Genomic DNA, 22,852 nt, shown 5'->3' on the forward strand with positions numbered 1-22,852 from the left:
ACTTCTTTATGTATTGATTCATGTTCTTTGTCAATTGTCATTCATTAATGTATTCAGCTAATAACTTTTGTAAAGACCACTGCCAATTTTGCATGTCAATAAAAACATATTTAATTCACACAACATGCTGCTTAAAATGTCTATCAATTATAACTTTCAGATGCTAATTGGTTTCTTTTTAGTCTAAGAAAACACTTAAGTGTGACCAGCTCTGGTCAGTTAAGGATACTCTCGTTTTCTACACTGCGTAGGTTACAAAGATATTGAATTTATTGTCTATTTTGTTAGATATTTTGTACTTTTTCCTTTTGACATTGTGTAGTGCTCGCATATAATTTTTAGCCTTCATAAACAATTGTTTTCGCATGAACAAATGAAAGGAGACACATTGTATATCTAACCTCAATTGTGCATTTCAGATGCTGTCACTACGACCCCATCATCTGAAAGAAACTGCCTTTCAATCCCACCAAAAACACACATAATGATGAACTTAAAGGCATCATAGAGGATTGTGAAGATATTTCACTGGAGCTTGGTCATCAATACACTGTTTTGGGGAGACATAACACACATAAGTCAAACCGAAATACAATGTTTAAATCTTCTTGTTTAAACCTTCTTTTCCATTAGAGGAGCGTGAGCAAAATGTGGCATTCCCATATCGGCTATGACCAAACTCTTTAGTTTTGGGCTGCCCACATTTGCTGCATGTGTTAAAAGTAACCCCTCGCACATACTTCCTCTTATGGACTCCGCTTTCCGTCTCCAGGGCCCGCCGGCGCCTGTTCCTCTGGGTGTAACGGGACACAGGAGCAGCAGGAACTTGAGCAGGCACTGGATTAGGCACTGGAGCAGGCACTGGAGCAGACACTGGAGCAGGCACTGGAGCAGACACTGGAGCAGACACTGGAGCAGGCACTGGAGCAGGCACTGGAGCAGGCACTGGAGCAGACACTGGAGCAGGCACTGGAGCAGACACTGGAGCAGGCACTTGAGCAGCCACTGGAGCAGGCACTGGAGCAGGCACTGGAGCAGACACTGGAGCAGACACTGGAGCAGGCACTTGAGCAGGCACTGGAGCAGGCACTGGAGCAGGAACTGGAGCAGGCACTGGAGCAGACACTGGAGCAGACACTGGAGCAGGCACTGGAGCAGGCACTTGAGCAGGCACTGGAGCAGGAACTGGAGCAGACACTGGAGCAGGCACTGGAGCAGACACTGGAGCAGACACTGGAGCAGACACTGGAGCAGGCACTTGAGCAGGAACTGGAGCAGGCACTGGAGCAGGCACTGGAGCAGACACTGGAGCAGGCACTGGAGCAGGCACTGGAGCAGGCACTGGAGCAGACACTGGAGCAGACACTGGAGCAGGCACTTGAGCAGGCACTGGAGCAGGAACTTGAGCAGGCACTGGAGCAGACACTGGAGCAGGCACTGGAGCAGGCACTGGAGCAGACACTGGAGCAGACACTGGAGCAGACACTGGAGCAGGCACTTGAGCAGGAACTGGAGCAGGCACTGGAGCAGGCACTGGAGCAGACACTGGAGCAGGCACTTGAGCAGGCACTGGAGCAGGCACTGGAGCAGACACTGGAGCAGACACTGGAGCAGGCACTTGAGCAGGCACTTGAGCAGGCACTGGAGCAGGCACTGGAGCAGACACTGGAGCAGGCACTTGAGCAGGCACTTGAGCAGACACTGGAGCAGGCACTTGAGCAGGCACTGGAGCAGACACTGGAGCAGGCACTGGAGCAGGCACTTGAGCAGGCACTTGAGCAGACACTGGAGCAGGCACTGGAGCAGGCGGAGCTGGGCCTGGACCGGATGTCAAAGCACCAGCACCAGCAGATGGCATATAATTTTTAGCCTTCATAAACAATTGTTTTCGCATGAACAAATGAAAGGAGACACATTGTATATCTAACCTCAATTGTGCATTTCAGATGCTGTCACTACGACCCCATCATCTGAAAGAAACTGCCTTTCAATCCCACCAAAAACACACATAATGATGAACTTAAAGGCATCATAGAGGATTGTGAAGATATTTCACTGGAGCTTGGTCATCAATACACTGTTTTACGTTCTGTTTTGTTTTACTTCATGTATTGATTCATGTTCTCTGTCCATTGCCGTTCATCAATGTATTTAGCTAATAACTGTTACTCATTTTTGCTACAATTTCATGTCATAAAAAAGTACTTGACACTTGACACATTGCTGTTTTTGTTGATTTTATGTGAAACCCTAATAGACACTTCACGATATATTATTATAAGATATTATAAGGAGATAATATAAGACCGGGCAGATAGAGGGGTAAATAAAATACACAAATAATACTAATAATTATATTGACATATAATGATATTTATAACACCATTAAGGTCCTATATAGCATTTTCAAAGCATGGTTCTATATGAAACCCTATTAAAAAAAGTTATATTTTAGCACTAAAAAAGGGTTCTGCAATTGTTACCGAAGAAGCCGAAGAACCCTTTTCTGGTACTTTGGTACTACAAGTTAATATCGAAAAGTAGGTATAGTGGAGCCCTATTTATGTTTATTTACCTTGTCTTTTAACAGTCTTTTTAAAGTTTGTGAGACTTTGCCAAATAAGGTTTGGGTGAAAATTAACTTTAGGGGACTGTGGAAAAGTGCAAAAAGTTTTGTTGGTTCCTTTTTCATGCAGTTGATATGCAAATAGGGTAATTTTAATTGAAAAAATAGCCAAATCTTTGAGCATTCTTTGTGCTGTGTCCCTCTCCTTTGAGTGGTCTGGCATGTCACATCAGTCTAAAATCTGCATATTGCATGAATATCCTTTTAAGAGTGCCAACTGTGATTCAGATGTGGCTCTCTTGCTGAGTAGTTTAGCTGTTGCGCTAAATAAGCATCTGGTAAGAAAACCAGCAAAGAAAAATTAATAACTACAGCATTAAAAAAAGACATTAGAAATGCTTTAATCCTTCACCTTTTCTTTTATATCCCACAGAATCCTTTGTTTTCATCTGAAGGCTGTTCAAAGGCACCTGAAGCATTGCTGGATATCCACACTGAATGTTTGTTACCACACCATCTTTTCTTTTGAAAGAAGGTTTACCAAACATGTCCCATCATTAATTCAGCCAGAGACAGCGAAAGAACCGGTATTCCATCCGAAGTTGAACAACTATCAGATGTTGCATACTGCTTTTCAATCCTACTCGAGTAGCAGTTCGTAAGAGATTTTCTTTCAATACCTCTGGTGGACTGACACTGAACTTGCAAAGTGGGGTTATACACTGAAGATCACTCTCATGGGTAAAGTGGTCTCTGACTGTCAAAATGTACATTAACACTGAACTACTCTATATATGTTGGACTACTTCACGGTACTTTAAAGAATGCCACATGGTAAATATCCCAAAAAACATGGCCCTTATACAGACTTTGCGGCTACAAAAGAAAGAAAGAAAGAACGAAAGAACGAAAGAAAGAAAGAAAGAAAGAAAGAAAGAAAGAAAGAAAGACCATATTACTTCAGCTGTTCCTCTTGTTTAAGGGTTTTAATTAATATTACAGAATACATTTCCATATATTGGAAACTAGTGAGAGCAATATATTCAATGACAATACAAGGCTATATGTTGATACATAAAAATATATTTTGAAGTGAGGACAAAGATGAATTGAATATTCATAATGTTTGATCCTTTATTGCTCATATATGTTCTCATATAAAAGTGAATATATGTACACATTCACTGAATGAGTTAAAGCAGATTTCTAGTTCCCAGCATGCTTTGCTTCTGAATGTTAAAGGAGAGTAAAAATGTTAAAAATAAGTGTTATTGCATGCATTTTTGCTCAATCTTAATATAGGGAGAGATCTGTTAGTATTTAATGTTATTTTCTTATATTTTCTTTGTGTAACTGTCTTTTATTCCTTTTTTTTGCATAAAGGAAAAATATGCAATTATTTGTGCATTTAAGTATGTAAAAACGAATTTAAATGAGGTGAGTTGAAAGATTTCTAACCCCGTGGCTCCCTCTAGTGGACAGCATTTTTGCTCAGCCAATGCAATCTAAGGGAAATCTTTGATTTTTTTTTATATTATTTCTAGAAAACTCTAATCTCATCAGTTAGGAAAGATATAGAAACAAACTACAGATAAGGTCCAAGGTCTCTGACGAGTTTGGTGCCTGTAGCATTAAAGCCCTAGGGGGAAATACAGTACAGTTGACCGAAACTATTGGTCTCAGAAGAATGATAATAAGTTTAAATAGTTTAACAATATTTTTCAAGCCAACATAACTATCTTATAACTTAAGTAACGTGGTGGATAAGTGAATGCGAGAGAAGGGGAGACATAACACACATAAGTCAAACCGAAATACAATGTTTAAATCTTCTTGTTTAAACCTTCTTTTCCATTAGAGGAGCGTGAGCAAAATGTGGCATTCCCATATCGGCTATGACCAAACTCTTTAGTTTTGGGCTGCCCACATTTGCTGCATGTGTTAAAAGTAACCCCTCGCACATACTTCCTCTTATGGACTCCGCTTTCCGTCTCCAGGGCCCGCCGGCGCCTGTTCCTCTGGGTGTAACGGGACACAGGAGCAGCAGGAACTTGAGCAGGCACTGGATTAGGCACTGGAGCAGGCACTGGAGCAGACACTGGAGCAGGCACTGGAGCAGACACTGGAGCAGACACTGGAGCAGGCACTGGAGCAGGCACTGGAGCAGGCACTGGAGCAGACACTGGAGCAGGCACTGGAGCAGACACTGGAGCAGGCACTTGAGCAGCCACTGGAGCAGGCACTGGAGCAGGCACTGGAGCAGACACTGGAGCAGACACTGGAGCAGGCACTTGAGCAGGCACTGGAGCAGGCACTGGAGCAGGAACTGGAGCAGGCACTGGAGCAGACACTGGAGCAGACACTGGAGCAGGCACTGGAGCAGGCACTTGAGCAGGCACTGGAGCAGGAACTGGAGCAGACACTGGAGCAGGCACTGGAGCAGACACTGGAGCAGACACTGGAGCAGACACTGGAGCAGGCACTTGAGCAGGAACTGGAGCAGGCACTGGAGCAGGCACTGGAGCAGACACTGGAGCAGGCACTGGAGCAGGCACTGGAGCAGGCACTGGAGCAGACACTGGAGCAGACACTGGAGCAGGCACTTGAGCAGGCACTGGAGCAGGAACTTGAGCAGGCACTGGAGCAGACACTGGAGCAGGCACTGGAGCAGGCACTGGAGCAGACACTGGAGCAGACACTGGAGCAGACACTGGAGCAGGCACTTGAGCAGGAACTGGAGCAGGCACTGGAGCAGGCACTGGAGCAGACACTGGAGCAGGCACTTGAGCAGGCACTGGAGCAGGCACTGGAGCAGACACTGGAGCAGACACTGGAGCAGGCACTTGAGCAGGCACTTGAGCAGGCACTGGAGCAGGCACTGGAGCAGACACTGGAGCAGGCACTTGAGCAGGCACTTGAGCAGACACTGGAGCAGGCACTTGAGCAGGCACTGGAGCAGACACTGGAGCAGGCACTGGAGCAGGCACTTGAGCAGGCACTTGAGCAGACACTGGAGCAGGCACTGGAGCAGGCGGAGCTGGGCCTGGACCGGATGTCAAAGCACCAGCAGATGGAATCACTATTGACACAGTCATGTCTGGGTTAAGCACTAGTGTGCCTAACAGTGACCCAGGTGCTGAAATGGGCTGCACAACTCCTGCTGCTGTGGGGACGGGTGCGATAGGGCACTCCCTTTTGGCAGCAGCGGGCCGGCGACCCGGTCGCAGAATTGGAGCCTGTCCTTCTCGATTTGGCGGAAGGATAAATTGATGTTTTGGGCCTGATGTTGATGGCACGTCATCCAATTTTTCCCTCGGCAGAGGAAGCTGCACATCAGCCACATCTATTGGGTCAGATGGAGTCAGTCCCTGGACGAGGACACTCAATTCCTGATTCTTCTGCTGCCGTTGAAACCTGAAAGTAAATTACTTGTAAAATATATATATATATATATATATATATATATATATATATATATATATATATGTGTGTGTGTGTGTGTGTGTACAGAAGTATTCAGTTCACTGGAACCAAATAATGTGCCTTGCTTACCACTGAATGAGTGTCCTCTGGTTCAGCTCAAACAGTTGGATCATTGTTTCATCCATCAGCCTTTGATTGTTAAGCACCAGCTCTCGGATGTGGTGGTAATCCGAAAGGATTTTAGACCACCTGGGGGTGGAAACTCCAGCCTTCTTGGTCGGTGACTTGTGTAAAGCACACAGCTTCATACAAATGGCCTCAACCAAGCGGCTGGTGCTGGGCCACTGTGCTGGACCCCCAGGATGTCCAATTAGACACCGTTTCACACTCTCCACACCCGGTGTGACTCCGGACCGCTTCGGTGCCTTAAAGCGCCCATGTGTCAGCTGAGGCTGATGTCGAGGCTGATAGTTGACCCGCTGTTTATCAACATCAGGGAGAGCGGTCCACAGCTGGATGGCCTCTGTAACCTGCAGGTCGGTGAGGTAAGGAGCCTCACGAAGACCCACCAGGAAACCAGCCAGATCCTGGACCTTGTCCCACCCAGCGATGCCATCAGGTCCAATGACTGCTCCCTAGTAAATGCAGATTAGTGTTAATATACACTTCCAGTCAAAAGCCTTTGAACAGAAATATTTTTGACATTTTTTAAAGAATTCTGCTCAACAAGCCTGCATTTATTTTATTCAAAATACAGCAAAAGCCATTATATTGTGAAATAATTTTACTATTTAAAATAAAAATGCTTTCTATTTGAATATAGTTTAAAGTGTAATTTATTCCTGTGATGCACAGCTGTATTTTCAGCATCATTCCTCCAGTCTTCAGTGTCACATGATCTTCAGAAATTTGTTGTTCTAGAAACCTTTTTTTATTGATATTATTATCAATATTTAAAACAGTTGTGTACATTTTGTTCAAGATTCTTTGATGAATAGAAGGATCCAAGATAAGAATTTATCTGTAATAAAAAGCTTTTTTAATATTATACACTATACCCTTCAAAAGTGTGGAGTCAGAACATTTAAATCATTATATATTTATTATTAAATTATAGAAATTAATACTTTTATTTAGCAAGGAGCATTAAATTGATGATAAAGACATTAATAATCTTACAATATACACTGAACTTTCTATTCATCAAAGAAACCTAACCAAAAATCTCTAGAAGCTATTTTTAACCTTATAATAATAATAATAAAGTAAAAAAAAAAAAAAAAAACTTGCTTGTAGTGTATGTGGAATAAAACGAGACTGAAACGAAATAAAGCCCTTAGAGTGTCGTACCTGAGCCTCGCCGGAGACACTGCTTCCAGTGTCAGATGTCTGTGACAGCACTGAAGAGGCAGGGGCGAGATGCTGTCCCTCTCCTCCAGATGATGTGGACGGCTCAGCCAGTGATGCTGGGGACTGAGGCAGAGGCAAAGATGAGGGGGTGTTTCTGAGGCAGGGGTCATCCTCATACAGCACTGGAACTGTGATGTCCTCCATGCTCTCTTCCTCAAACCCCTCATCTAGCAGGTCCTGATCATCAACCTCCTCCACCAACCGGTCTTCCTCCTCTGGGTTCTGGAGCACTGGAGTCAGTGTTTTGCCAGTCTGGCTGTAAAGGTACTCGATTCCCAGCAATTCACCTACAATAATAAAATAATAAAAAAAGTGTTCTTAATAATTGATCAAGTACATTGGAGGCTCTAATACTCTAATAACTTAATAGAATATTGCAAAAGAAATAATTAAATGTCTTACCTGTATATGCTCCAGGAGGGCGATAGCGCTCATCCCAGGGCTTCCCAAAGACTGTTCGGCTAAGCCGGTCCACAGCCTCGCTCATGGCACTGCCATATGTCCGAATGGAGGACGCCCGTTTTATGGCGTCTTCCATTCGGTCATCATTCCAACGCATCAAGCCCTCAAGGAGATAGGCCTGAAAATGCGCATCGCTGGCACTGGTTCCTAAAAGTTAAATAATATCAAAAAATATATAAAAAAGGGTTTTATATGTCACATATGTACAATATATGTACTACACATAAGGTGCTCTGAAGTAATTTGTATACTACATTTAATAGTTTTGTAACTATATTAAAAATGATTGTCACTTAGTCATGTGTTACTAGTGACTTGTTAGTAAAGACAGCTTTGTCAATGCTTATGACATTAAAAAGTATAATGTAGAGTGTGACATTTATTAATGCGGCATTACTTTAAAGTGATGGAAGCAGTTACAGTGCTTATATTTTCTACAGAAAAATGAATAATCCATATGCATGTAATACCTGGAATAAAACGGTTCAGGTGGAGGTGGAATGACTCCAAGGAGGTAGAGCCACGAGCACACCTGTAGCAGCACAGCTCCACGCCGCCTTTCTTCAGTGTCCCTGTCTTCATGTACAGCGGAAAGTCCTCTGGGTCTTGGATACACTGGACGTGCTTGCGCTGTTCCTTCCATATCTGCTGGATCCGTTAGTGGTCCAGCAGAGGAACTCCCAGGGTGTCCTTCCCATCCGCACTGTCAAACTGATCAATCAGTGACCCAATCAATCTGGTGGTCTCCTCCACCCCCCTGGTCCTCCTCCGGCAGTGCAGTGCCAACTCCCTCCGGGTAATGCGAGCACTGACCGCCTTTTCTGAGATGTGGCCAGTCTTCTTTGCCGCCAGGTCACCCTCTTTTGCGGAGCGAAGAGCAGCCACATCTTCTGGATCCCACTGAAAGATGCACGTGGACAGACGTGCCATGAAGATCCCATAGAGCGGATGAGCCTCTGTCGTGACACCTGCAGCAAATCGCCGCATGAAGTGCCAGATGTCGAGGCGCACTACAAGCTCATCCCACTCCAAAAACATGATCTTCACCCGCGATTGGCCGTACTGACTGCAGCAGTCCCTGTCCACGTACATCACTTTTGGGGCTGCCTCTCCTGCCTCTCGGTAGCGTTTCATCAGACCAGCTGCCATGGAGTCCAGTCCATGTCCCTCGGCAGCTGTCAGCACAGAGACAAGGACCTGGCCGTGTTCGTTTCCGACATTTGTGCACCAGGCAGCTGTTCCTGAAGCAGCACCGGCAAGTTTCTTTGTGACCTATTGGGAAAAATAAAAGAGTAAAAAAAATGAGCCATATCCGTGCCATATCCATATCTGGCAAATTTCTGGATATAAACAGGGCTTTGATACCTTTTTTGTCGAATCCATCTTGAGAACACAGCCAAAGACAGATGTTAATTTGGCCTTGACCTCGTGCAGTCGCCCCAGAACATCCCTGGCATACACGGCTAACAGCCACTTAGGTTTAGGCAAAGCAGGTAAAAGTGGAGGATCAGCAAACACAGGAGGCTGCACAAGGGAGGACCTTGTGAATGGTTCATAGGCAGTCAGGTACTGCAAGACACGCTGTGTCCATGCCTCACTGTGCTGTTCCATCAGCTTCCTGTAAAGCTGAGTCACACTGTTGCCCAGTGTCCTCTCCCTCATCATCCTCAGCACCCGGTTGTCACATGAGTATCTAAGGAAACAACAGTATAATCATGCAAATGCTTTAGCTGGTAAAAAATAACCCACATAAAAGCACCTAATAATGAATGATTGTCATTATGAATTACCTGTATGTCAGCAAAGCTGGAAACTGACTGCGGTGGCCCATATCCAGCTGTCCTAGGATGTCCTCGGACCAGGCAGGATATTTCTTTTTGCAGCGTTTGCACTCCAGATACTCAGTGGCAAGGTCATACCACCCGTCGATGTCCAAGACCTTACGCACGGTACGGTAAATTCCTGCCGCAGTTAGTCTGTGCCTACCACAGTCTGGGCGAACACAGACGAGAGGAAATAACCACATCTTCAGCGGCATCCATAAGAAAAGGGGCCGACAGAAGAAGAGGTCTGGTGAGGCAGGGGGCTGAGTGTTTATTAAAGGGGGCTGAGGAGGATACCACCAAAGTTTCAGCTGGGACACTAGTTCTGGCTTGCCGGTTCGTGGGTTGGCCTTAAACAGTGTGTTCCGGATCCACTCATGCTGGAAAGGTGGAAGTTGATCTTTCCAGTGACTTGGAAGCTCAGCTGGTGGCCGGTGATGTGAAGGAGCTGGTGCCTTGGCAGTTTCCACTGATGGAGATGGAGCAGCACAGTCCTCTGAGTGAATAGTAAAAAAAAAACAATAAGGAAGCACAATTTTTGGACAAGTATTCATAATTATTATGTTATTTTTAGGAACGAGAGTGAAGAAAGTGGTACTAGTGTTAAGGAAGCACATAACCCAGCATACACTTTATTAATTTAAGGAGAATGGAATCAGTGCAGCTGACTGAGAATGAGGATCAGATGGAATGGAGGAAGGAAAATGTGGTGTGATGAATTAAGTGTAAAGCAACGAAGCCCACGGACATGAAGCATACACACAGACAGAGTAAGGAAAAACTGTTCCTCTAATCATTAGAACAATGAATCTCCACCATCCTGTCTGCTCAGGGGGAGATGAAGAGTGAGTGAGAAGAGCAAGCGGTGTGAAAAAGTTATCTAGTGATTATCTAACAACGGGTAAGTTCGGAAACGCAAATAAATACACTGACACCTTTGGACATCCTTACGGTTTTGAAGAAGTGCACTCAAGAAAGCATCCCGCTTGAGGCATGACATGACATAATTCTGTATTGTAAACAAAAAATATTTTAAAATGTTGATTATTTTCCCCCAAGAAATAACGCTTCTCATTGCGTTTTTACAAAACATTCTTGTAATATTTGCATTTGTGTCATATGCCACACCTGTATTTAGCTGTGCTTCACATTGTGATGCAGCAAATACCAGCTCCTCATCGTCATCTTCAGCAGTGGGAACGGACTTGCCTGGAGCACAAATGTTAAAACTATCATTGTGAACAATACACAGAGACAAACATATGTAAGATGGTGCTTACTTACCAGTAGCGAAAAGCTGTATCGGGGTCAAATGTTTGGCTGGGGGTTCTGCTGCTGGAGGAGGTAAAGTGGACTGCAATAATGGATCTGGAAACAGCAAGTTGACAAGTTTGCCATAATGATAAATTAATATATGAAGAAATGCTGTAGGTAAAATTCTATATGCACACTCCTACTCACAGGGTTTAACTGGTGACGTGAGTTTTTTCGCCAGCTGTGAAGGAGACAAATTTTTGCCACGCGCCAACAGCGCTTTCACAGTTGCGGTCTTCTGTACACCAGTTTGGATAGGTGCAGGTGGAGGTGCAGTGGTTGCAGAAGCACTGGAGGTTGCAGCGTGAGGTGCAGGCTGACGTACGCTGGTGACCACAGCAGAAGCCCGTCTTTTCAGGACATATGTCTTGAAAATGGCCATGTTGGTTTTGGGCCTGGCATCTGCCTTAATGAGGTACCTGATGAGGGCTTGAGCCTCCTTGCTCTGGTCCTCATAAACATCTTTCATGGAGCGGCCCTGGAAGTCACCAAACTCCACCATCAAGCAGCCCTGGTCTCCAGTTGCCCGGGCTTCTGCCTGCATTTCCTGCTTCCTCTGATACTTTTCCACTTCTTCTGCCATCTCTCTAATTTGAGAAGTGTACTGTAGGAACAGTTGTTTATTTTGTGACAGGGGTGTTGTCTGCGCTGTCTCAGTGGAAATGCTGAGCACCAAATACACGGCATACCCCAGAGAGTTTTCCAGGAGCCATCTAAATCTCTGGCCCTGGTACTTCCCAAACTGAAGTTTGCAGTGAGCCAGTACTAAAAACTGGTCACTGGGGTCTCCACCGTTCGTGCTGACAAAAGTACTGGCCTCTGACAGCACCTCCTCCTTAGGTTTGGCCCTTCCAGACTCCAAATTTTCAAGGCGCTTCGCCTCCGCCGAAGGCGCCATGAGGAGTCGGCTTGATGTTGCCGATTGGCGTTGAAAAGAGGGATATGCATACATTTTCTGAAATGAAAATCAGAAAAAGACTACTATCTTTTGCAATCTGAAAGACACCTGTATGTTAAGTGTGTAACAATAATTTAACAAGCTACGCATAAACTATATTACTGTGGTAATAAACTTGGCCATGACATAAACTGTCCTGAAGATGAGTTTTCTACAAAGGACAGGAATCCCTGACATATAAAATATGTAATGTCAGTATGAAGTCTGAAATTTCCTTTTATTTCCAATGCTTTCATCTTAAACCATGACTACACACACCAGGCTATAAAATATTACATTAAATATATAATACTTCAAAAGTGGTCATCTTACCCCAGGGTTACACCAGGTGCTTTTACCTATTAAAATCTCAGCCATTTTTCAGTGTTTTTAACTTTCTGGTCTACCCAAATTAAAATGAGCACTATTCCCATATACTTTTGCTCATATGGATACATTTGGCCTTTTTTGTTTGTTTTTAGTTAAGACTCTCAATGTTTTATTTATAAAAAAGTCATTATTATATTATTTTAGAAAATATAAATTTATTTCTTGGTAAAGAAATTGGTCCATATCTCCACAACAATATGGTAACGATTTTTACAATCAAAATGTGTGTGTGTTATTATGTGTTATAACCAAATATAAATGTAAATAGTTTAATCGTTATTTTCATTCATAGGACCCAGAAACCATGACTTCTTAGACAATACACACATCATTGTTGACAGTAGCATAGCTTAATTAGCTGACGGTCGATAACTTTAACTTATCTGATCATTTATCATGTGAAAAGTTACAGGTTCACAGGTACTGAAGAAAGCATGAACTGTATGCTAGCTAGCTATACTGACACGATTCGTTTTCAAAAAATACACACTGTATATTAACCAATAATGACCAGTTTTCAATGAATGAAGTAATAATAGCCTTACCTTTAACAAAGATGACAATGACAACGACCGGCGATTGGTCAAAAGGAGGCCACGGGAGAGAAACGCGATTGGAGGAAAGTAAGCCCCGGAAGAGAAACTCGATTGATCAAAAGTAAGCCACAGGCGAAACGCGATTTGTCAAAAGTAAGCCACAGGCGAAACGCGATTTGTCAAAAGTAAGCCACAGGCGAAACGCGATTTGTCAAAAGTAAGCCACAGGCGAAACGCGATTTGTCAAAAGTAAGCCACAGGCGAAACGCGATTTGTCAAAAGTAAGCCACAGGAGAAACGCGATTTGTCAAAAGTAAGCCACAGGAGAAACGCGATTTGTCAAAAGTAAGCCACAGGCGAAACGCGATTGGTTCATGTGGGCTTACTTTGGGCTTACTTCGGCTCAGTCGGTGGAAAGCAGTAGGCGCAAGCGAGAGGTAGCGGGATCGATGCCCGCATTCTCCAAAGCTTTTCCCCCCTTTTTTCCTGCTCTAAAAGTTATAACTACATTTAAATTCAGCGCGCAGTGACTGCTGGTGAGTATTTATAAGATACTGAGACTAAAATGACTAGACTTTGCTAATTTATTTATGCAAGAAGCCATTTAGTATGCTAGACTAAGTATCCATAACTAATGCGCTAACGTTAGCCTGTAGGCTATATATAGAGTTTATTTGCAAAAACAGGACTCCGTTTTTATAAATTTTCGTAAATCATGTTTATTATTGTGTTATCATGTTTTTAACGTGTTAGTTAGCTGTATATCTTTAGTTATTATTTTTAACAATAATAATAAAAAAACACCTGCAGTTTGACTAAAATAAACCATTCTTGTTATCAGTTTTTGAAAAATAAACTCTTCATATGGTTTTAGATATTTGTTTAAGCAATTTTACACATTATTGCAATTGATTACAATAATATGTGTAATATTTAGTTTTCCCATTCTTAATTTCTCCTTTATTAATACTTATTTAGTACATTTTATTACAGTATTTGGATCCTTTGACAGATATTTTGAGGTGTTATGCATTACATTGTTGGCCAAAGCAATGATTTATTCATTTTTGCATGATAAATTCAGCATTTTTACAGTTTCTTTCAGTAAGCAAAGGCTGTTTAATGGCCGTTTCAGTTCATTGTGACAACTATTGTTGTATGTATGTGTTCAATGAACCGTAGAAATAATTCTCAATATGTTCAATAGATTATTTATAACTGACTTTTAAAAATAAACCAAACCTGGAGGAGAAAGGCACTAATTACCCCTAGTCTCAACTATACTGAAATATCTCATATAATACATGACCTCCACTATGTCAACACTGAATTGAAATTATCCACTAGGCTAGCTTGACAGATTTCTGTACTAATTCCACTGGAACTAACACAGAGCACTGTTTGTGTGTACAAGCAGAAATGCTGTACATTGCTCCTCATCAGTATGAAAAAGCTGCTGAGCAAGGTTTGCTTTTAAGGTTAGTAGTTGTAGAACTCAACCCTGCTGACTTGATCATGTACATACAGTGTATCCAGTTGAAGATCTTGTAGGATGATATTTTATTACCTATGAGACCAGTCAGTTATTCAAGAGAAAAGGTTGTGGGTTTGATTCCCAGGGGAAGTCGTGTTAGGTAAATATATATATAAAGGAGCCAAAGGAACTTCTTCCAAAGGAAGTCGTGGCATAATGGTTAGAGAGTTGGACTTGCAATCGAAGGGTTGTGAGTTGGAGTCCCGGGCCGGCAGGAATTGTGGATGGGGGGAGTACATGTACAGTTCTCTCTCCACCTTCAATACCACGACTTAGGTGCCCTTAAGCAAGGCACTGAACCCCCAACTGCTCCCTGGGTGCCGCAGCATAAATGGCTGCCCACTGCTCCGGGTGTGTGTGCATGCACTTTGGATGGGTTAAATGCAGAGCACGAATTCTGAGTATGGGTCACCATACTTGGCTGAATGTCACGTCACTTACTTTCAAATCAGTAAGACTTTCATCCATCTTAAGAACACAAATTAAGATATTTTTTATGAAATCTGAGAGCTTTCATAAAGGTTCTAATAAAGCTTATCCTCCTCTCTATCGAAGTCTTAAGACATGTTTATAGAAACTGTTTTATGTACAGAATGCATCTTCCTCTGCTAGTAAACAAGGTTCAATGCAAGAATGTCCGCTCCTGTGTCAGCAGCACCATACACATTTTCTTGTTTTCTTTGTTCACAAAAAGTATTCCTGTAGCTTTATAAATTACGGTTGAACCACTGATGTCACATGGACTATATTAACAATGTTCTTACTACCTTTCTGGGTCTTAGGCAGCGTCAGAAAGTTTGTGCTCCAAAGATGAACGACGGTCTGGTTTGGAATGATATAAGGGTGAGTAATGACAGAATTTTCAGAACTATCCCTTTAATGCAAGAGCCAGTGATTACATTTCAAAAGTTGTTTGCAGTCAGAAATTTGACACCTCAGTTTCTGTATGTGGATAAATGGCTGAAACTGTTTATTGGAATGGATCAATAGTCAGCACTGGGATCGTGTGAGTGTAACCGTTTGTTCCACTGTTAGAGGAAAGTTTTCTGTCACTCCAGGTGAAATCTCAACTGACCACATACTGTACAAACATGTGTCTCTTCTCATCCTATACACTTCATAACCTGGGTCCAAATCTGGAGTTTTCCTACCAGATGAAAAAAAATCCCTTCCTAACGAGTTTTATTGAGTTTCTTTTAGCATGTTTTCCAGTTAAATATAGAAAAATCCTTGAAACAGGATTACATTTTCTCATAAAGCAACACTGCAAAGATTATATTAAGATATGAAGACATGTTTTCACAGATTGTGCATTGAATACAAGTTTATTTTATGTCACTGCACTTTTTTTTACATCTAGTTTTGTGTATACTTAAAATGGAGTAACGTCATCTAATCATAGCACAAAGCACAACATTTGTTTTCTTCATCTTGCGAGATGCCTTTCCACCCATTATAAATTGTGGTTTTGACAGTCTGGCATTTGATATCCTAACACCTTCATGTCTTAAACTCCTTTTCATCACAGTCAGAAATGACGGACTGGTGTCAGCAGATCTATCAGCACCCACATGTCTGATCCACATCCAAAAGACAAATATAGCAACAGTTTACGTGGGCATAATTCCAGCAATTGTTTGCTTAGCTGGACATTTCTGCTAAAGTGATTACCGCCCACATAGCTTTTATGCGATTACCCATTAAAGTAAGCTTCTGGATAGCCACATTAAATAAATGAATTAACAGCACCTCAAAGTACCCCTAGACTTATGAAACATTTGGAAAGGCTGAAGTCATTAAACCTGTCTGTGTTCAACATTGAGCAACATTAATAAAACTACAGACGCCAAAAGAAGTAATTTATCGTAGCATTAACCTGCATTTGGAAAAAAGCGTTTGGTCAATGTATTTAAGACTATGCTGAAAACAAACCCAAGACTCAACAATGAGTATACGGCTACCCCTAGTGTTCAAGAAATGCTTTGCAGGCTGATGTATTTAGTGTTTACATTAGTTTAGACTTGCCCTTCAGTGCCAATCACATTCATCTAGTGAAACCAACTTCATTTACTCATTTACATCAATTTACTGTTAACGGAGACTTCATTGTTTGCTTTTTCTAGCCAAAAATATATTTAAAAAATTTACAAACTATATGCAAACTATATATATATATATATATATATATATATATATATATATATATATATATATATATATACACATATATATTAAACACAGTTTCTTAACAAAAAAGGTCAAGAAATTACACTTCCAATCTTAAAATACATAATAAATTCTGAGAAAAATGTATCACTCATCCAATTTAATGATTCACATCTATATATTTTTTTCTTTACTAAAATTAAATGCCCTTAGGGCTTTTTTAATAGGATGACTGAAACATTTATTATTATTATATATATATTTTTTTTCCAGTGTAGAATTAGTATACTAATAACTGTTCCCAACATTGATAATAATTTAGAAATGTTTCTTGAACAGCAAATCAGCACAATCAGATTTCTGAAGGAGGAAGTGACACTGAAAACTGGAGGAATGGCTGCTGATAATTTCAGGTTTGCTATCATGAAATAAATACGTTACAGTTTTTTTTGTGTGTGTGTGTGTGTGTGTGTGTGTGTGTAAGCAGTTGAAAAAAAGCAAACAAAAAAACGGAAAAATATATTGAAACAGAGAACAACAGTTCTTTTCATTTTTCTAAATAACATTTCACAGTGTTACTGTTTTTGCTTGTATTTTTGATCAAATAAATGGTGAGTATAAGGGATTTTGAAACATTAATTCAAAATATACATCGAAATGAGGCAAGAAAATATATTTCCAATGTTCCTTGCTCAAGGGCACCTGAATCATGGAATTGCCAGCCCGAGACTTGAACTCACAACCTTAGGGTTAGGAATCAAACTCTCAAACCACTAGGCCACAACTTCCCCTATATGTGATGTATCTTCACACAAACCTACTTTAAAAAATAAGAAAGCTCTCAGGACACAAAGTGTTTCGCTGTGTGTGGTTGCATCTGTGTGGGCTTGAGATCCTAGATGGACTCACTTTTGAAGTTGTGTCTGATCTTTGTACATGTTAGCGGTGGCACAGTGTGTTAAGTGCCCCCTTCTGCTGTCTACGACTCTCCCCTGAGCCCCAGCCACTTACCGCAGACCGGGGAGGCCAAGCTTGACTGCCTCTCCACACCCACTGAGTGCTTAACAACCAGCGGCTAAAAAAATGCTCACACGTTAAATTGTAATGCTACTTCTTCAGTTTGTGCTAATAGCGCTGGTGTCATTGATTTCTTGTCGCGCCCCCCTCAGCCAGGCAAAATACTAATGGTGGTGGTCAATAAAGCACATGAACTGGAAGTTCTCACTCTTCACACTTCTATCAAACTTGGGCCTAAAAATAGCCGCCACGTTCTGCATCGCCACCAGCTTATTTAAAGGAGTAGTTCACCCGCTGGTCGTCCAGGATGTATATGAGTTTGTTTCTTGATCAGAACAGATTTGGAGAAGTTTAGCATTACATCACTTGCTCACCAGTGGTTCCTCTACAGTGAATGGGTGTTCACTGTAGAGGAGTAATCCACACTACTCCAGTCCATCAATTAACCTCCTGTGAAGAGAAAAGCTGTGTGTTTGTAAGAAACAAACCCATCATAAAGGCATTCTAAATTTAAACTGGTGCTTCTGGACAAAATACAAGTCCATAATCCTTAATAACGCTTCCTCCAGTGAAAAAGACCAGCCTCCTGCATAGACATGTGCTGGTATTCTGTAATGCTATATATCAAGGTATTGAATATGCACAATATTGTTATCATGGAAACTTCTAAAAACCGTGAACCAGTTCCGTCGCCAGGGCTGTGCTAAGTGTGCGAACACACAGGGCCTCGTACCTCTAAAGGGCCTCGCTCTTGTCCTGCATTTTATGTTGTTTATGTAAAATTTGTATTACTGTTTTTCCAACCATTTTTTCCTTTGAAAGACTAAAATAGTCATAGCTGATAGACAGTAAAAGACTCTGTGTATAAGAATCAGTAAAGCGGTTTGTTGTTAGGATGACAAAAAGTTTTAAAAGTTTAACTTTTAGGCTGGTCTAGAGCCCTGCATTTCACCCCGACTTTTTTATGCCCTTCGGGCTGGGCTTCGGACCAATTTTCATGTCATAGTTCAGATGCGGGCCGGGCCTCAGGCGTGTTTTAGGCTTCTCCTTATTTTTATATTTCAGACAAACATCAATTAGTGATGAGAAAAATTGCTGCGCTGATGGAAACAACACGAGACCCTGCTGTCGTGACTGTCAAGAGCGGCTCTACAGCAGCAGCGCAGCTGAAGAGGTCTGTGTTCAAATGCACACAAAAGGCTTAAACTTGCTGCAAAGCAATGGCAAAATTAATTACCATAAATGAGTCAGGGGGAAATAGGAAGGTGATATTTGAATTATTTACTAACAAAATAGTGTTTCTGAGTCGGTGTCGCAAGGATGACGTTGCCGATCCTGACTCGCCATCTCCTCATTAGACGCGCCTTTAGAGAGTAGTGCATCTTTACAGATTATGATTATAATTAAATGTTTATGATTTGTTTTATTTCATTAAGTAGTAATTTAAAGCTTTCTATGGATATATTTATCATGTCTGTGAGGCATGTATTCACTGAGTTCCGGTTAATTTTTGTTCTCCTGTTCAAGATGAGACGGCAGAAAGAGCATCATGATTATTTTCTTAATTTTATAAAAGCACAACATTTTGTGAGTGCACACAAATAAAGGTAGACCCTTTATAGTTACAAATGATGCATTACTCTTACCTTTATGAGCAAAAATGATGGCGTATCCACTGAAAAAAATGCAAGTCATCATACTGGCGCCTCCATGTCCTAAAGCTTCTCCACAGAAACTACTGGATATAGCACACATTTATCTAGGTTTAATGTTTAAACATGCTTTTATATCTATCTATATATATATATATATATATATATATATATATATATATATTTTTTTTTTTAGGGAAGCCGTGATGATTTGAGAAGACTAAATTTAAATTTAATAGCTGAAACAGTAGTATTAGCTGTTTTTGGAGAAGAGGCGGAAAAAACGGGCCGGGGCCGGTAATTCTGATAAGCTGTCAGTCATGGGCCGGTCTTAGGCCTGAGCGTCTCGAGATAGGGCCTAAATTTGACACCCGTGCAGGGCTTTAGGCTGGTCTTCCTCAGTGGCCCAACAGCGCTTGTCAATGTCAAAATGATCGAGATGGCCAATTAAATCAGAAGAATGCCGGTCTTACTGTCATTGTCTCAACACAACTAGAGTTTGTGGAAAGATGCTAGTAGTAGCTTAATGTATTAGAAAACTTTTTTATAATAGAAATGTTAAGCGACCGACAGCATTAGACTATCTAGTGATGCAAACTACTCAACCTTTTAAGAAATTTTGCCATTTTGAATTGAAAATATGCGACAGGCTAATGATTCATGTAAATCATAAATAAATGTGACGTTTGAATTTTTGACTTATTAGACATGTGAATATCAGTGAGTGTGCACATGTAAAATAAAATATTATTTTCAAACAGTGTAAAATGACTACTACTTCATATGAAGAGTTCAGATGCAAAAGCCTTAAGAGCCGTTTGAAATTTTCTTCTAAGATGAGCCTTTTTATCAGGCTTCCATGTGTAGGTTTAGTAATTTCACTTTAATGCCAATGAATAGTTTCTTCTTCTTTTGTTGGTATAAAGTGATACCACGTTGGACACACAGCTTTTTTTCACTTCACAAGACAATCACTGATACTTGTAAATTACTGTGATGTTATTATCAAAGAAATAATCTGTGCTACGTATGTTACTTTTTTAAAATTAATTGATTGTAAACATAAATGCACATTTAAATTTAAAATCAGCATGAGATTTTTAAAGACCATTTTATTTTTATAAGAAAAATTAATTGGGCTCTACTTGATTTTATACATCAATAATTGATTGTTATCATACAAAAGAGCATTACATACCAAATGGGAGCCAGGTAACAAAAATATAAAAATAAAAATAGAGTTGTGACAAAAAAGTTGCTAAAGATGCAACCCCCCCTCCCTGCCACACACACACAAACAAACAAATAAACACAATTACAAAACTGATTCATCTTGAGATATTGCTTTTTTTTTTGTACTGTCACAAATCTTTCTGAAAGGCCTCTTTGAGTGAAGTATTGATCCGTTATATAAAAGTTCAATGCTACTTCTTGCCATGAGGATCAAGTGTAGATATTGCTCCATCACTTGTAGTTATGAAATTGCTTTGTCTCAAAACAGAGTTCCTAAACACATTGATAATGTCAGTTAAAAAAAAAACAATCTGTTTCTAGTTTTTTTTTTTTCACAAATTCAACATTCACACCAGGGTAGTGATGTGACAGCTATTTTAGAGAGCAGCAAAAATACTAATTTCTGCTAATTAAGCAACTGTATGGGACTCTGCATGGATGGTCACATGAAATATGAATGGAAATTGGTACATATTTTGTAGTTATTCAGGACTTACTAAACAAATTCCTAGTATGTCCTGCAAGAATATCGTTAGTGAAATATTAAGTGATGTTCTTGTTGCGTTTTGTCAATGATGTGAGATCAAACCGGGCCTTCTATAACAACTCTAAACAACAGATTCATTTAAAGACGCTGCTATTCTGACTGAAGGAAGCAAGCTGATCAAAGGCCATTCTTCCGTGTTTTATAAATAAAAAAGTACAAAAACTAAATCAAAAGTCTCGTTACGTTATGTCTGTTTGCTTATGGTTATACATTCACACCGTTTTTGGGATTGACAACTGTATGACTAACGAGTCTTTCAAGTTGTGTTGTATATCTAATTGCAGACAAAGCTGTCTTTATGGACAGGTAAGGTCAGTTCCCACATGTATTCTCAGAACAGTCTTGAGTAACACTGTAACCATAGTGACAGATAATGTCTGCATATGAGATTAATTCTATAATACTGTGTTACAGTATAGATAAATCTATGATACAGATAAGCCTGTCACTTAGCTGACTATAAGTTACCATAGCAGTTAGGCTACAGTGAAAAATGTTATTACATCTAACTTCAAAATGATGTTTAATGGAACTAAAAAGTATGAATTATAATTTACAGTGAAAACATACATTTATTTGTAAAAAAACAAGTTAAAATGCCTCTAAAAATGCCGTAAAAAACAGTAAGAAATATCTAGGGCACGTGATTTTAATATATTTACTCATGTTGGTTCTTACATTTTTTTCAAAGCTATGTACACGTTTGATTTTAAATATTATGTTTATTGCATTGTCTGCACATTAATTTATTTATTAGTAATCGTTTATTACTTTAACGGTCTTGCTCATTTAAATAGCCTATAATGACACATTTCTACATTTAAAACGGCCATTGGTGATACAATTAAATAATACATGCTCTCACTTAAATACCAGATTGTCAATCCACTTGATGTCTGCAAAATGATATCACTGTTATTATAGTAAATAGTGTATACATTTTGTTTAGTCGCGGATGTGTTTCAGAACTTCAGAATTGTTATATTCATTTACCCGGATGTGGCGTTCCAAACAGAACTTACTGTTGTATCGCGCAGCTGCGTGAACTTGACCGTTATTTTTGTCCAAAACACGCTTGTATTTAAAAACGAGTTCCGAAACTCAAATGGACCATTAACGTCTAACCCTTTTGTCGTCTTCAGAACTAAAGTAGCCTACTCTGAGGAAAACTAAAGTGTTTTCTGTAATCCACGCCGCTGGGTGTCGCTCTGGAGCAAGAAATGCCTCGGCCTCTCCCCCTCCCCTAAACATCTCCTCCGAATGTGTGTATGTGTAGCGCCGAGAAAGTAAGTCTGTGTTTCCAGCTGACTGCTCGCTCGCTCTCTCTCAGTGTGTGTGTGTATGTGTGTGTGTTGTCATTATTATTATCCAGTCTGCTCCCAGCTCAGAATGGCCAGATTCACTCAGTCTGAGACAGGAAGGGAGCAGCACCCACAGCCGCCCCATACCGCTTACTCCAGTCCGCTTTTCACTGGACCCGGGGCAGCACCGACCCAACATCCACTCCTCCTAATCCCGCACCAGCACCAGTACGCTCAGATCCCATTTCCTAAACCCATGAACGGGTCAGAATCCATCTCCATTCATCCGGAGAGCGGCACCATGAAAGACCAAGATGCCATAAAACTCTTTATCGGGCAAATACCGCGGAACCTCGAGGAAAAAGACCTGAAACCATTGTTCGAACAGTTTGGGAAAATCCACGAATTGACAGTATTAAAGGACCGATACACCGGCATGCACAAAGGTAAACGCGTGATTCTCTTAATACGAGTCTGATTTTGCAGGGGTAAACACTAGGCTGCAATATTGTAATATATATATATATATATATATATATAT

General features: G+C 40.9%; 3 protein-coding genes across 16 annotated transcripts in view; 1 reads left to right on the forward strand and 2 right to left on the reverse strand.

Moving 5' to 3' along the window:
• Window positions 1–598: 598 nt before the first annotated feature.
• LOC113040536 (uncharacterized) lies at window positions 599–8,741 on the reverse strand. Its single transcript, XM_026198853.1, has 7 exons — window positions 8,332–8,741; window positions 7,802–8,008; window positions 7,340–7,686; window positions 6,119–6,624; window positions 5,578–5,980; window positions 4,532–4,652; window positions 599–861 (listed from the first exon to the last, which is right to left on the reverse strand). Exons 1-7 carry the CDS (start codon window positions 8,441–8,443, stop codon window positions 599–601), a joined length of 1,959 nt encoding a protein of 652 aa, XP_026054638.1. The 5' UTR covers window positions 8,444–8,741.
• Window positions 8,742–9,424: 683 nt separating this feature from the next.
• Window positions 9,425–12,250, reverse strand: LOC113040065 (uncharacterized). The gene is made up of 6 exons (XM_026198300.1): window positions 11,146–12,250; window positions 10,969–11,052; window positions 10,813–10,893; window positions 10,636–10,693; window positions 9,652–10,180; window positions 9,425–9,554 (listed from the first exon to the last, which is right to left on the reverse strand). The coding sequence occupies exons 1-5, from the start codon at window positions 11,948–11,950 to the stop codon at window positions 10,105–10,107; spliced, it is 1,104 nt and encodes a 367-aa protein (XP_026054085.1). The 5' UTR covers window positions 11,951–12,250; the 3' UTR covers window positions 9,425–9,554; window positions 9,652–10,104.
• Window positions 12,251–22,050: 9,800 nt separating this feature from the next.
• celf5a (cugbp, Elav-like family member 5a) overlaps window positions 22,051–22,852 on the forward strand; it is a 199,645-nt gene continuing 198,843 nt past the window's right edge. For 3 of the 14 annotated variants that reach the window (XM_026198307.1, XM_026198311.1, XM_026198308.1), the window contains exon 1: window positions 22,053–22,757. In XM_026198307.1, the coding sequence (XP_026054092.1) occupies window positions 22,352–22,757 (406 nt within the window). In that variant the 5' untranslated portion in view covers window positions 22,053–22,351. Of the gene's footprint in view, window positions 22,758–22,852 lie in introns of all 14 variants that reach the window. The other 11 variants (XM_026198301.1, XM_026198302.1, XM_026198309.1 and 8 more) reach the window with 7 other exon arrangements.

This window comes from Carassius auratus, chromosome 22, assembly GCF_003368295.1.
Source record: "Carassius auratus strain Wakin chromosome 22, ASM336829v1, whole genome shotgun sequence".
In the NCBI taxonomy this organism is placed as follows: domain Eukaryota; kingdom Metazoa; phylum Chordata; class Actinopteri; order Cypriniformes; family Cyprinidae; genus Carassius; species Carassius auratus.